Here is a 14,342-nt window from a genome sequence, read left to right on the forward strand (position 1 = left end):
ATAGACAGAATGAACACATGAAGAGGTCAAAAGGTCAATCTTCTTCAACAACACCGGACAAATGTACCCTCTTGCCACTTTATGCATGGAAAACGTTGTCGAAGTCTCTATTGGTTATTAGATCTAAGCTTGTCAATGTTGATAATCGACATACAAACCTAAATTTTGTCGACAAGTTCATCATATATTTTCATAGAAAAGTGGTTTATGGGAGCTCGATAAGCGGACCTCCCGATATTAGTTTGGCCTGTTTGACACAAGCTATGTTGACGTCTTAACTTATTCCCCTTAAATTTTCAGCTAAATCGGACAAACAACAGAATGAACTTCTCGGTTTCGTGCGACTGTGCAATTCGTTAGGGTTAACTTGATTTTGCACTTAGTCTAATCCCTCCAAAGCCCATAGGCATTATCTCTCTCCTCCCAACACCCTAACATTTCCCTTTTTTCTATTCTACCATTTGGAGGACAAAGTGTAGACAAGGAGACAAAAATTTAGAAAATGACCAACGACGGACAAGGCAATATTGATGACCCTCTCACTTTTTTTCCTCTCATCGTTATCCACCATCGTCGCCTACTCACCGGTGTCAATCCCTCTCCAACGGCCGCTTGCTCTCAACCTTTCTCGGCATCCTCTTCTCTCTCAGTTCCTTCTCTTCTGATCATTCAAGGTATGAAATCCATCTTTGCGTTTGTTCCGTCGTCCTCTCAGGATCCCAAATTGATGATGATCAATAAATGAGAGGTGGAAGTTCATCATGTTCTGTCAAACATCACGAACTCATCCTTCATTCCATCATCTTCGCTCGGGTAGGCCTTTAAACGATTGGACATTTATTTTATCGTGATTTCATTACGGTTTATGTGGAGCTTGATCACTATCCTTGTCTCATTTGTTTACCTATGTTCGTTGTTTGGCTGAGCTTGCTTTGATCTCCACTTCCGTAGAACCAACCTCGCTGAACTTGCCCATTTAGGTGCCTTGTTGCGCTTTGCGTTTGGTTTAATTTTTGCTTTGTCTATGTTGTCTATCTTGATGTATGTCGATGCTGAATCTTGACTGAATGAAGTTTGGGCATCGGTTTCCCCCATTTGTTTGTTGGAAGTTGAGCTTTCATGCTATCATGAAAATTCATGAAACGACATGTTTACAAAAATTAATAATCACATGACCTTTAACTTTGAATCTCAAAATTTGTTCTCTAGAAATTCGTAGGGGACAACAAACTTTGTTTTGATACGTTGCACGTCCAAGGGGATTGTTTGCTCTAGCTTAATCCCCTCAAAATCCAGGGGTCCCCTGCTGGTCCTGTGGTTTAGAAAGTTCTAGACTGAATATAGTGACTCTTTCTAGGGTTTTGAAGCACTTGAGGTGGAAATTTAGAAAAGCCAAAAACTACGTAGTTGTAGTGGGCTTCCGTAGCTTCCGTTTGGCAGGTGGATCCTTAAATTGGGACATAGTTTGGTTGGTCGTTTCGGCCTCGAATGTACAATTTTTCTATGGGCCTTGCTTCAGGTCCTGAGCGACTTTTTGTGCTGTATTGTTAATTATGTATTTTTGTGGGCTGAACTTGGAAAATTCACAATAGGAAGTTGTAAAGCACACCTTAAAATTTCAGTCTGGGAAATTTCACTGGAATTCTAAGGTTGGTTTACTACTTTCACAAATTTCACAAGAACCGGGTCTGTTTAGGAGAAAAATTGGACATTAGGGGCTAAATTGCAAATTCTGTATTTTTCGGGGCAAAATCGCAAACGTTGTCTTCTAAGGAATTGAAGTAGACTCAATTAGCTGCAAATTCATGGGTGTTTCACCAAAATGGGACATAATTTAGTCGACCTAAGGCACTAAGATTTGAATGGTCAGATCATAGAAAAACAGTGGAGTCCACACAATGTATTAACTGAGTCATGACTTGCCTTGCTTAATATGATTGATGAATGAGATGTGCTGAGTACCGATTCATTAATTTTTTCTAACTCTTTGGTGGTCAGCCTTTTGTGATCATTCTAATGCTCTTACTGATTGTGGTGCATGAGTTAATGCCGTCACATTGTGATAAATTCAACCGTGGAGGTAAAGTAAGGGTGGATTGAAAAAACATAGAAATCTTCATTGGTTTCCTTTAAGATTAGATTTGATTCTAGGATTTAGATTCTAGATTAGAATAGATCATAGATGGAGTCTCTTAGTTGAATAATAATAGGCATATGATTAGATTGGTATCACTTAGACAAAGGTTCAATAGCTTAGCTTAGACATCACCTTTAAAGAAAATTAAAAAAAAAACAATTTAAATTGGTAATATCTCTTTGGTTTCGTCAGAGTGGCCGAGATTATAATTCAAGGAATTAACTAGCTTAGTTCAAGTTATGACTCACCTAAAAAATCTCCTTTAAATTTAGAATTAGAATTAGAATTTAGGATTATAATTCAAGGAATTACTACCACAAAAAATCTCAAATTGGTAAATCATGACAAATTTACCTTAAACTAGTTTTTTGATCACAAAAAATCCCAAACTAGTACACTCTTGAAAATTTACTTAATACTAATTTTTGACCACTAAAAACTCTAAATTAGTATATTTGTGATAAATTTTCCATTCCATTAATTTTCATAAATTTGATTAATATCACGAAAAAGCACAAACCAGTACACATGTGACAAACAAAGGGTAAAACTACAAATTTGTACATCCATCAAACTTAGCAATTTGACAATAAAATTTAATGGGAGTAAATTTGTCATAGATGTACTAGTTTAAGTTTTTTTTTTTGGTAGTATTAACCCTAAAAATCAATAAAAAAAAAACTCACAAGGGATCAAGTCTTGGAGCCTGCACACAAAGTATTGTATATTTTTTAACCGATACCGTATCGGGTTACTTTCTATATTCAATTTTTACTATTTTCCTTACTTTCTTTTATGTGTGTTTACATTACGTCATTTATTTAATGGTGTGCATTTAGTTTAGTTGAATGGTTAGGCTAAATTACTAAGATCATAATCAACTAAAAAACATGGCATGGTCACTTTAGTGGGCGAAACCTTTAGGGTTCATAATTTGATAAAAAGACGATGAGGACACTTAGAAAACAATTCAATCAAGTAAGATATCGAATGGCTGTTAGTTGAAATAACTAGTGTAATCAAATTTCTATACTTGGATTTTTGGTTATGTAGGCAATGGGATATGCTCTCATATCTCACTTGATTCCTAGCTGGCTCCAATAGGTTATTGACGATTCCTTCACATGATTGAATTCTCATAGGCTAAATAAAACTAAAATGACAATCCAATATCATGCAAAATAAAGGTTTGGAAGAACTCACTTCAATTGAGGACCATTGGTTTGTTTTTGGCATCACCTCTAAAACCCAAAACCCCTTCGCGGTTGTGATGATTGAAACTTGTGTTTTTTATTCCACCCATCTAAAAACTTATCAACGTTAACCTTCGGTTTGGAGCACCGGAAACTTACCTTGATTCGGCTCACATGAGGGCAGACACCGCCCCAACGCAACTAGGGAATTTTTCCGTCTATTATCACGATCAATCTGTTCACAAGTAATCAAAATCTTCCTCAGAGCAGAGCCATGCATCATCTCGGCCACTCTGACGAAACCAAAGAGATGTTCCAAGCTCAATCCCACCTCTACAGTCTCACCTCCATCTTCGTATCGTCCATGTCTCTCAAGTGCGCCGTCCAGCTTGGCATTCCGGACGTCATAAACGATCACAAGCGTCCTATCACTCTTCTGGAGCTGGCCTCAGCGCTCCGTATTCACCCGTCGAAAACCACGTGCCTTCACCGTCTCATGCGCGTTTTGGTTCATTTGCACATATTCGCTGAGACTCTTGCTCCCAAGCATGAGGGAGGAGGAGAAGAAGTAAAAGCTTACGTGTTGACACCTTCTTCAAGTTTGCTTTTGAGCGATAAGGCCACAGGGCTCTCGCCGTTCATCGTGGCCATGCTTGATCCGGTTCTCATGACTCCTTGGCATTTTCTTGGAGATTGGTTCCGAGGGAATCATGAAAAAAATTGCAGCAACAAATTGATCAGCCCTTTCGAAGCTGCGCATGGATTGAACCTATGGGACTATGGGAGGAAGAATCCTGAATTTGGTGATGCATTCAATGGAGCAATGGCCATTGACTCTCGAATGATGAATTTCATCATCAGGGATTGTAAGCATATCTTTCAAGGGTTGAATACCTTGGTGGACGTTGGAGGTGGCACGGGCACGGTGGCAAAAATAATCTCTGAGGCGTGTTTGGGATTGAAGTGCACTGTCCTTGATCTCCCGCATGTGGTTGCCGGCTTGCCGGAGAGTGAGAATGTGAAATTTGTTGGTGGTGACATGTTCGAGTTCATCCCCCCCTCGGATGCCATTTTGCTAAAGGTATGTGTAATGAATATGTATATGTTCATCTTTTCCATGGCTCTTTATATCAATTCATTGTTCTTTTGATAAGAAATTAATTCGTCATCCTAGAATATGTCATGATGTTTGGATAGTTCTCTTTACGAACCATATCAATGACAAGTCGCTTGTAATTCATAGTTTCTAATGCAGTTGATGTTTCCCTAGAGCAACTGCATAAGGACTTGACATACTACAGTGATAAAACGACCAGCTCTCCAAAGCCAAACCTCTAGATTTTCCTCCACTTCCTGGCCGGACCACAACTCTTCGATTTTCCTATTTTTACTCCTGTCCATGGGATTGACTAAAAAAAAAAAAAAAAAAAAAAAAAAACTATGTGTGGATGGGATATATGATCAAGTTTGGCTCTTCACGTTAGTTTAAACTTCCCTTTGTTTTATGAAAATGAATGATTTATTAATTATTTTTCTAAAAATGATTGCTCATAGTGCTTATAAAAATGAATGAAAGAAAATTATTTTATTATCCATGGAAATATATAAACAGAAATTATTGTTAATAATGAAAACATTTTCCATTGATTAATTATGCCAGGTGATGTAAATATTTATTTTTAGGAAAATATTTTTCAAATTATTTAATTTTGATAAAATAAATGGGCCTACATAATGTAATGTTTCGATTATTTACCCAAGTTTGACTCGTGTTTTAACCTGTTCAAGAACTTAGCGAGGTATTTATGGGTTACTTATGCAAATTTGGAGCTTCAGGTCATGTTCCTAGTGAAATAAATTTCTAGCTTGCCTCCAGGATTGATTCCTGTGGATGCATTTGTTGAAGAAGTTAGAAAATTCTTTTGTGATCGCATTCAAGTAATTATAACCTATGAAGCATGGACATGTTGCCCGTGCTTATGTGTCGTGTCCTACATGTGTCGGAGCGTGTTGGACACGTCAACACACTCGGACACGGTTGGACACGCGGGTCAGATTTTCCGACACACGGTCAACTTTTCTCGACATGCGTGTCGCGCGTGTCCAGAAGATTGATGGAGGGTGGAGGCGAGGGAGGGCGAGGGAGCAAAGGTCGCGAGCGCCAGTGAGACGAAGCCACGAACGGACCACCATGACGGCGAGAGACGGCGAGAGAGAGCAACTAGGGCCGCCACTGTTGCGATGGATCGGCGAGGAGGAGGAGGAGGAGGAGGAGAAGGATCAAGAGGAAGAGGAGAGGAAGGGGTTGTGCTGAGAGGAGGAGGAGGAGGGTTGAGAGGAAGAGGAGAGGAGGGAAGGGGGTCGTGCGGTGAGCGGCAAGGAGGAATAGGAAAAGGAGGGCTCGCTAGGGTTTTTGATAAAGAAACCCAAAAAAAAAAAAAAAGAAAGAAATGAGATTTGATGGCGTGAGGGGAGGGAAAAAGTAAAATAAATTTAGGGTAGAGGGAAAAGGACGAAGGAAAGAAAGGGTGGATTTTGGGAATTTTTTTTTTAACTGGAAAATTAAATAAATGAAATTAAAAAATAATTTTGAAAAATAAAAGTATTGAATTTTGAATAATGATAATTTTGGTCATTGTAGAAAATCATGGATTTGTTTAAATAAATTGATTCTAATTTCTTATTAATTATTAGTTTCATCAATAACTTTTGTTAAAGTTAAAAACATGTTTCGCATTAACTATGAATATATCTTTCGAATTTCAAATGAATTGATTTATTAATATTATCAATGTAAATTTATTATAGGCTCTTTTTTTAATTAACTATTTATTTATGAATTTGAATCAAATTAATTAAAAATAAAAATATTAATTTAATATATAATGTGTTGTAACGTGTCAGAATTCTTTATTTTTTAGAAATGATGTGTCGACGTGTTATATCGTGTCGTGTCGCGTGTTCGTGTTGTGTTATAATACGCAATGAAAGTTTTAGAGTTTGAAAAGTCTTCTTCTTTGACATAGTTTTTACTAATTTCTTGGCTGTACTTGCTGATGATATAGTTGATGTTACATGCTTGGAGCGACGAGGACTGTGTGAAGGTGCTGCGAAAATGCAGAGAGTCGATCGTTGGCAAGAACAACGAGCAAGGGAAGGTGATAATCATAGACATTGTGATAGGCGAGACTCAGGATGACGATGCTGAAGCAACTTCGACAAAGCTCTTCTTCGATATGCTGATGATGACGGTGGTCACTGGAAGAGAGAGGACCGAGAAAGAGTGGGAACATCTTTTCTCGAAGGCCGGCTTCAGTCAGCACAAAATAACCCCTATGTTTGGATTAAGGTCTCTCATTGAAGTCTTTCCTTAGGGGGTTCAAATTATGCCTATTTGCAAGCACCGCTTGTAAATTCGTTAAGATTCATACTATTATATGTATGTACTAAGAAGTTGTAATAATCTTGTTTGATATTGAAATGACATTTAATTACGGATTTTTATTATGTCTAAATATATATGTCACTATGAATGTATACAAGTAATTTTACATTGAAAGTGAACTAACACTGATACTAAATATTTTGGTGAATTGAATGTACCTCCCTTCTTATCTTTGGCTCCATCTCTTTCAGTAATTACTGATAAAAAGATACCTACACTTGAAGCCTTCTTTTTTTTTTCTTTTGTACCTACATGACAAGCTCTACACTCTAATTTTAAATCCCATTTTCGTAAACCTGGGTTCTTGCATGATTGAAAAGCAACACGGCGTGGATTTTTTTTGGCCAAAAACACTGTTTTAATTGGGAAGTCCTAAAACTCCTCTAGAAATTTTGTTGTTAACTGATGTGACGGATTAGAGCACGTCATTTAACAAGTGATATTTAGTACCGAATTGAATATGACATTATCTCATAAAACAATGGTAGGAATACTAGGACTCATCACCTAAAATAATACGTCCCTTAACAAAATAATTTAGTAGAAGAGTCTTAGTATGTCTAGTATTATTTTTACTTATTGTCCACTAATTTAGAAAAATAATATTATGGTATCTCGCATTCTTCAATTTAAACAGTGAGTGATATTCGTGTAAATTTGTTGAAGTAATGTTTACAATACTGTGATTGGATCATTAAACCGGTCTATAAAGGAATGTGGCTAGTTGTATAAGTGATTCAAAATGTATTTATAAAGTCAAATATACATTTTATATATTATTTAGCAAAACCTATCTTAATTTAGTGAACCCCTCATATCTAAAGAGGAAACAATAGATCTATTTCTCATCTCATGAGATAGCTATTGTTGAAAGGGATGAGGAATAATGCCTGATTTTCCCTTACAGAGACTTGTTGATGTGGGATGGATTAGTCCACAACTCATCGTTTACACGCCTCTTATTTCAACGTGCCAATTGACTAGTCCAATTAAGCATGTGCTAGAAGCTCCCCGATCTTATCACTTCTGATCGGCTAATGAATCCATTTCTAGCTGTCCTTTTTTAAACTCATACAAGCAAAACCTAAGAGGTCGAAAAGTCAGCGAACCGGCTTCTCTTGCGAGATAAAAAGCCGTGTCTATGAACTTATTCGATCGACTTCTCTACAGACACAAATTGATCCCTCTGTTATCTCAACCAAGTGATTTCTGAATCATCAAGTCTTGTTCACAACCAAACCATGCATCATCTCAGTCGTTCTCAAGAAGCCAAAGAGATGTTCCAAGCTCAATCCCACCTCTACAATCACACCTTCAACTTCATCTCTTCCATGTCTCTCAAATGCGCAGTCCAACTCCGCATCCCCGATGTCATACACGACCACAAGCGACCCATGACCCTCCTTGAGCTAGCCTCAGCGCTCCAAATCCACCCGTCCAAAATGACTTGTCTTTACCGCCTCATGCGTGTTTTGGTTCACTCGGGCATTTTTGGAGAGACGCTTGTTCCCAAGAATGGAGAAGAAGAAGAAGAAGAAATTAAGGCTTAAGTCTTGACACCACCTTCGTGTTTGCTTCTGAATGATAAGGTCACGGGGCTCTCGCCGTTTGTGGCGATCATGCTTGATCCGGCTCTTGTGAGTCCTTGGCATTTTCTTGGAGATTGGCTTCAAGGAAATAACCATGATGATTGTAGAGACAAATTAAACAATTCTTTTGAAGCTACGCATGGAGTCAATATATGGGACTATGGGAGGAAGAATCCCGAATTTGGGAATACATTCAATAGAGCAATGGCTGGTGATTCTCAGTTGATGAATTTGATAATTAAGGATTACAAAGAGACCTTTGAAGGGATAAATTCTTTGGTGGATGTCGGAGGCGGCACGGGAGCCATGGCAAGGATAATCTCTGACGTGTGTCCGGGTTTGAAGTGCACGGTGCTTGATCTCCCGCACGTGGTTGCTGGCTTGCCAGAGAGTGAGAATGTGAAGTTCGTTGGTGGTGATATGTTTGAGTCCATCCCTTCTGCAGATGCTGTTTTGCTCAAGGTATGCACTATAGCATTTTACTGTCATAAATTAGATGTGGATATTAATTTGCACAATAGGTTGATTGCTTCTGATTATTTGGAAAGAAACTAATTCGGCATCTCCGATAAGTAATTTTCATTTTCATAAAGATTGCCCAATATAGGACATTGATTTATTAAAAAAAAAAAAACTGTATGCTAGATTCAATTCATTGTCAAACTATAGCATAATGTGTTCCCAAGAAGTTAAAAAAAAAATGATTATAATGAAACTTATGATCTTGTTGCTAGATTAAAAAGTACAAATATTCCTCTCATGTGTGATAAATACTTGTGCGATTTATCTAACGAAAAATCTCATACTTTGCTCAGAGCCAAGTGTACCTACATCATCATTAAATTTGTAGTCATGTCTACAATGGAAGTATATGTTGACTGAAAGCATCAATTAGTTTTTTTTTTTTTGGTTAGAGCATCAATTAGTTGATATTCACTAAACCTCTTGACAAAGCATGCCTTGAGCTTATTTAAAATGAGTTAAGAATTAGTGATCCATTCGATTAAAGGACTGTGCTGTATAGAAGCACGTGAATCTATAAGCGTGCACCAATTACTTTTTTGCAGCACTTTTCTCTCTTCTCTATCATATCTCATCTAATCAAGATTTGCCGACTCATAAATCTGAAGAACCCTACGGAAGGGACCTCACTTCTACGTATGGCAATTTCGGAGACCATAAGTCTTCTTCTGTTGCATAGTTTCTCTTAAGTAATTGGATGTATCTGCTGATGATATAGTTGCTGTTTCACGGTTGGAGCGATGAGGACTGTGTCAAGGTGCTGAGAAAATGCAAAGAAGCGATCGCTGGGAAGAACGAGGAGCGAGGGAAGGTGATGATCATGGACATTGTGATAGGCAAGACCGAGGATGATGATGCCCAAACAACTGCGACAAAGCTTTTCTGTGATATGCTGATGATGACGGTAGGCCCTTGAAGAGAGAGGACTGAGAAAGAGTGGGAAAAACTTTTCTTGGAGGCTGGTTTCAGACGGTACAAGATAACTCCTATGTTTGAATTAAGGTCTCTCATTGAAGTCTTTCCTTAGGGTTTGAAATTGTGCCTATTTGCAAGCGCTGCATGTGATTTCATTAAGAGTCCTACTATGTACGTGCTAAGAACTTGTACTAAATCTTGCTTGATATTTTATATGGTATATGCTTACAGATTATTAATGTTTGTAGATTTATATGACTGTATAAAGATTAATGTGTAAAAACAATTTTACATTCAACGCGGCCTAATAATAAAACTATATTTTTCGGGGAATTAAACTAACCTGACCCCTTATTTTGGGCCCCATATCTTTAGGTAATAATTGGTCAAAGGATACCTATGCGTGAAGCCTTCATTTTACACACCTACATGGCTTGCTCTAGAACCTAACTTTTTATCTCATTTTACTAAACTTAGGTTCTTGCATGACTGAAAAGCAGCATTGTGTGGAATTTTGATATATTGGTTGGTTAAATGATGTGACAAATTAAAGTAGTCAATTAACAAGTGAGTCATCTTCAATATTAAAAATATTATATGTTATCGTCTAATAAAGCAATGGTAGGGATAATTTGACTTGTCAACTAAGTGATGCGGCACTTTTGTAACAGTAACTTATATTAATGTGCCCATTTAAGCACCCGAAAATGACTATGTCACATCACTCGATAAATGAATTTAGTAGAAATGTCTTTGTATGTCTAAAATTATTTTACTTAAAAAGAATGACACAAATGATTTATGAATTTTTTCTTAATGTGCAATATAATTCAAAAACTTTAAATTTATTCAATGTGGTTATTGGACTTTTGATGCATAAATATTTAATGTTGTTTTTCTAGATATTATAATAAATAAATTAAAAGTTCAAATATGATATTATATATTAAGCTGAAGTTTATGAATCATTTATATCATTTAACTTTACTTGTATTGTAAACTTAAATTAGGATGTCATTCATTATTCAATTTGAAAAGTAGGTATATCCGGGTAAATTTGTCAAAGTAACGTTAGGAAAATGTGATTAGGCAAACAAAAGAAAAAAGGACATGGAACTTTGAAAGTACGTATAACGAAAAGTCACAAGATCACGTGGTCCTTCGATGTTGTTTGATCTTGAAAACTTTCAAAAACCGGTGAGCTTTCACTTTCCCACTCTACCTCAAGACTGTCTGGTAGAATCTATCTCATCGTGCATCTCTTTGATCTCTATCTCTTAGCTACTATTCCTGTTTGTTTACTAGAAACTCCTCCTATCATATCACTTCTAGTCGACTAATAAGGTCCATTTTTAATTGGTTTTTTATGGCATGTACTTGGAATTGGTCAAACCAATGTCCAAATAATAGCTTTATATACACGCTTCACTCAAGAGAATATATAGTCTCTTGCATAAAGCCATATTCAATCGTCAACCCGCCTCTCAAGCAAGCAAAAAGCCATGTCTATCAAGTTATACCAGCGACTTCTTTACAGAACCAGGAATTTCTCCCTCTACCATCACAACCGAGTCACCCCCGATTCATCCAGACTTGTTCACAACAAAACCGTGCATCATCTCAGCTACTCTCATGAAGCCAAAGAGATGTTCCAAGCTCAATCCCACCTCTATAATCACACCTTCAACTTCATCTCTTCCATGTCGCTCAAATGCGCGCTCCAACTCCGCATCCCTGACGTCATTCACGACCACAAGCAACCCATGACGCTCCTCGAGCTAGCATCAGCACTCCGAATCCACCCATCCAAATCAACATGTCTTTACCGCCTCATGCGTGTTTTGGTTCACTCGGGCATTTTTGCAGAGACCCTCGTTCTGAAGAATGGTGAAGAAGAAGAAGAAGAAACAAAGGCTTATGTCATTACGCCTTCTTCGTGTTTGCTTCTGAGTGATAAGGTTGTGGGGGTCTCACCATTTGTCGCAGCCATGCTCAATCCGGCTCTTGTGACTCCTTGGCATTTTCTTGGAGATTGGCTCCAAGGAAATAACGATAACAATTGCAGAGACAAATTAATTAATCCTTTTATGGCTGCACATGGAGTCGATCTATGGGAATATGGGAGGAAGAATCCTGAATTTGGGAATACATTCAACAGAGCTATGGCCAGTGATTCTCAGATGATGAATCTGGTTATTCAGGATTGTAAAGAGATCTTTGAAGGGTTGAATTCTTTGGTGGACGTCGGAGGAGGCACGGGAATCGTGGCGAGGATAATCTCCGAGGCGTGTCCAGGTTTGAAGTGCACGGTGCTCGATCTCCCGCAGGTGGTTTCAGGCTTGCCGGATAGTGAGAATGTAAAGTTCGTTAGCGGTGACATGTTTGAGTCCATTCCTTCCACAGATGCGATTTTACTCAAGGTATGCACAATAGCATTTCATTGATGGCAATTGGCTGGTGGATCTTAATTTGCATATCAAGTCAATCGCTTCTAATTTGCTAATGTGAGACGGTGGATTTTAAAATTTTTTGCCTGCGGTAATTCATTGTCGACGGAGTCAATCTCGATCACTGACTATGACTATGTAATACGTCTCACATGGATTCATATTATTCAAAGACTTGGACATTAGTGAGTGGAACTTTCTAATGTTAGTCAACAAATTTCATGTCGCATTTAAGAACTTTTGACTGTGGACTTAACATTTGAATAGTCTTTTGCATATTTCTATTAATTGTTGGATGCATCAATTATTGATCATAGATGATGTCATGAACACGCTTGTAGCGAAAAAGGATTTTGCAAACGTAGAGATAAGTATAAAAAAAGTCTTAAATATATTGTACGGATGTTTATTTAGTCTTAAATTTTTTGATTTGATCAATTTTGTCATAGACCTTTTGACGATTCTGGCCAATTATGGCCTAGAACCTTTGAGAAGGATGCTAGCCATTCTACATATCATGGCCAATGCTAATATTGATAATTTTATAATTTTATAAAATATTTTTGATTTTTCTTCTTCTTTTTGTTTTTAAATATAATTTAAAATAATAAAATAATAATTCACATTAACGCCGACCATACTACATAAGAGGGCCGATACTTACGTTAGTAATTTTTATTCAAAATTGACCGGAATAACTACATTAGCAAATCATCAAATTGTTTTGAGCTAAATTGGCAAAATTAAAAAATTTAGAATTAAAATGACATCTATACCATAAGTTTAAGACCTTTTTTTTTATTTTTATTTTTTGTTGATAATTTTCCCACAAAACATGAGTTTTAAAAACTTAAACTATTAGATTAAACTATATATATCATGTGAGATTTGTAGAATTAATATAAATTGTTCTAAAACTTTAAGTTGTTTGATAAAACATTATTAATATCTAGATATTTTAGCAAAATGGAGTGTCGAGTTTTGAGTTTGTGACTTGCACTCTAATTAAATGTCAAATAAATTATTTTTCTCAAAAGTTTAAGTCCAGTAGGTATATTTGTTGCATATGTTAAATAGAGAAATTTATATTGGAGATCTTCACTCTCCGTTGGCAAATTAATGTACTTTTCACATTCCACAGTGAAATTTTTCTATTGTCTAGTCTTCAGATTTCGTGTCACATTGACGAACTTCCCACGTCATATGCATTAGCTGGATTCCATAATGTAAAACACAAGTGGGTCAACATTTGAAAAGTCTTATACTTTTGCATTTGAAGTCCTAATTGAATGCATTATTCGTTGGTCATAGTTGATGTTACACGCTTGGAGCGACGAAGACTGTGTGAAGGTGCTGAGAAAATGCAAAGAAGCAATCGGTGACAAAAACAACGACCGGGGGAAGGTAATAATCATAGATATTGTGATAGATGAGACTGAGGAGGATGCTCAAGAAAATGCAACAAAGCTCTTCTTTGATATGTTGATGATGACAGTGGTAACAGGAAGAGAGAGGACCGAGAAAGAGTGGGGAAAACTTTTCTTGGAGGCCGGTTTTAGACAACACAAGATAACTCCTTTGTTTGGTTTGAGGTCCCTCATAGAAGTTTTTCCCTAGACAATGCGTGTTTGTTTAATACGAGGGATGCGTTATCACTTGTCTTTTATCGCGAATCCACAAGCTGTGTACAACCTGAGATCGCATGAACTGTCCATTTCAATTGTACTTATTATCACAACTGATCCAAATGCCACTAACCCGATCGTTGCGCCTACTTTGCCCTCGCCACAGTTAAAGTCCCGCTACCTAGTTGGGGCCCAACCACCATCACCTATTAGGCTGAGCTCTCGTGCTTGGAAACAACCTATGGGATTATAGCGGTATAGGTGAATTTGCATCCTAACACGAGATAGTATTATGCATCGATCATAATTCAATTACGAAGAATATGTATGTACAAATTAGTTTTTTGAGACCTTATTTTAACATATAACGTGGCATATGATTATTGGATAATTAAATGAATTCATCCGCTTTACGTTGGGTATTACCTTTTAAATAATTGACCAACAAAACACCATATGCATGAAGATA

The 14,342-nt window shown here is 37.1% G+C and overlaps 3 protein-coding genes across 4 annotated transcripts; all 3 read left to right on the forward strand.

Annotated features, from left to right (window-relative positions):
• The first annotated feature begins 524 nt into the window (after positions 1 to 524).
• Positions 525 to 6,837, forward strand: LOC104445224 (probable O-methyltransferase 3). Of its 2 annotated transcripts, none has more exons than XM_010059046.3 (3): positions 525 to 674; positions 3,596 to 4,411; positions 6,396 to 6,837. In XM_010059046.3, the coding sequence occupies exons 2-3, from the start codon at positions 3,605 to 3,607 to the stop codon at positions 6,702 to 6,704; spliced, it is 1,116 nt and encodes a 371-aa protein (XP_010057348.2). In that variant the 5' UTR covers positions 525 to 674; positions 3,596 to 3,604; the 3' UTR covers positions 6,705 to 6,837. The 2 variants fall into 2 exon arrangements, with proteins under 2 accessions (XP_010057348.2, XP_018730301.2); XM_018874756.2 differs by having other exon boundaries at positions 3,601 to 4,411.
• Positions 6,838 to 7,923: 1,086 nt separating this feature from the next.
• Positions 7,924 to 9,923, forward strand: LOC104445226 (trans-resveratrol di-O-methyltransferase). The gene is given in 2 exon segments (XM_010059049.3): positions 7,924 to 8,826; positions 9,605 to 9,923. Coding segments are annotated over 2 exon segments (1,119 nt in total). The 5' UTR covers positions 7,924 to 8,016; the 3' UTR covers positions 9,914 to 9,923.
• A 1,292-nt stretch (positions 9,924 to 11,215) lies between these two features.
• On the forward strand, positions 11,216 to 13,978 carry LOC104445225 (trans-resveratrol di-O-methyltransferase). Its single transcript, XM_010059048.3, has 2 exons — positions 11,216 to 12,221; positions 13,560 to 13,978. Exons 1-2 carry the CDS (start codon positions 11,304 to 11,306, stop codon positions 13,863 to 13,865), a joined length of 1,224 nt encoding a protein of 407 aa, XP_010057350.2. The 5' UTR covers positions 11,216 to 11,303; the 3' UTR covers positions 13,866 to 13,978.
• Positions 13,979 to 14,342: the final 364 nt, after the last annotated feature.

The sequence above is a fragment of the Eucalyptus grandis genome, chromosome 5, assembly GCF_016545825.1.
Source record: "Eucalyptus grandis isolate ANBG69807.140 chromosome 5, ASM1654582v1, whole genome shotgun sequence".
Taxonomy (NCBI): Eukaryota; Viridiplantae; Streptophyta; class Magnoliopsida; order Myrtales; family Myrtaceae; genus Eucalyptus; species Eucalyptus grandis.

Excerpts from the sequence above, each read along its gene's own strand:
- LOC104445224 (XM_010059046.3), top strand. The coding sequence starts at position 3,605 with ATGCATCATCTCGGCCACTCTGACGAAACCAAAGAGATGTTCCAAGCT. Across the intron at positions 4,412-6,395 it reads CGGATGCCATTTTGCTAAAG|TTGATGTTACATGCTTGGAG; the intron begins GTATGTGTAATG and ends CTGATGATATAG.
- LOC104445225 (XM_010059048.3), top strand. The coding sequence starts at position 11,304 with ATGTCTATCAAGTTATACCAGCGACTTCTTTACAGAACCAGGAATTTC. Across the intron at positions 12,222-13,559 it reads CAGATGCGATTTTACTCAAG|TTGATGTTACACGCTTGGAG; the intron begins GTATGCACAATA and ends CGTTGGTCATAG.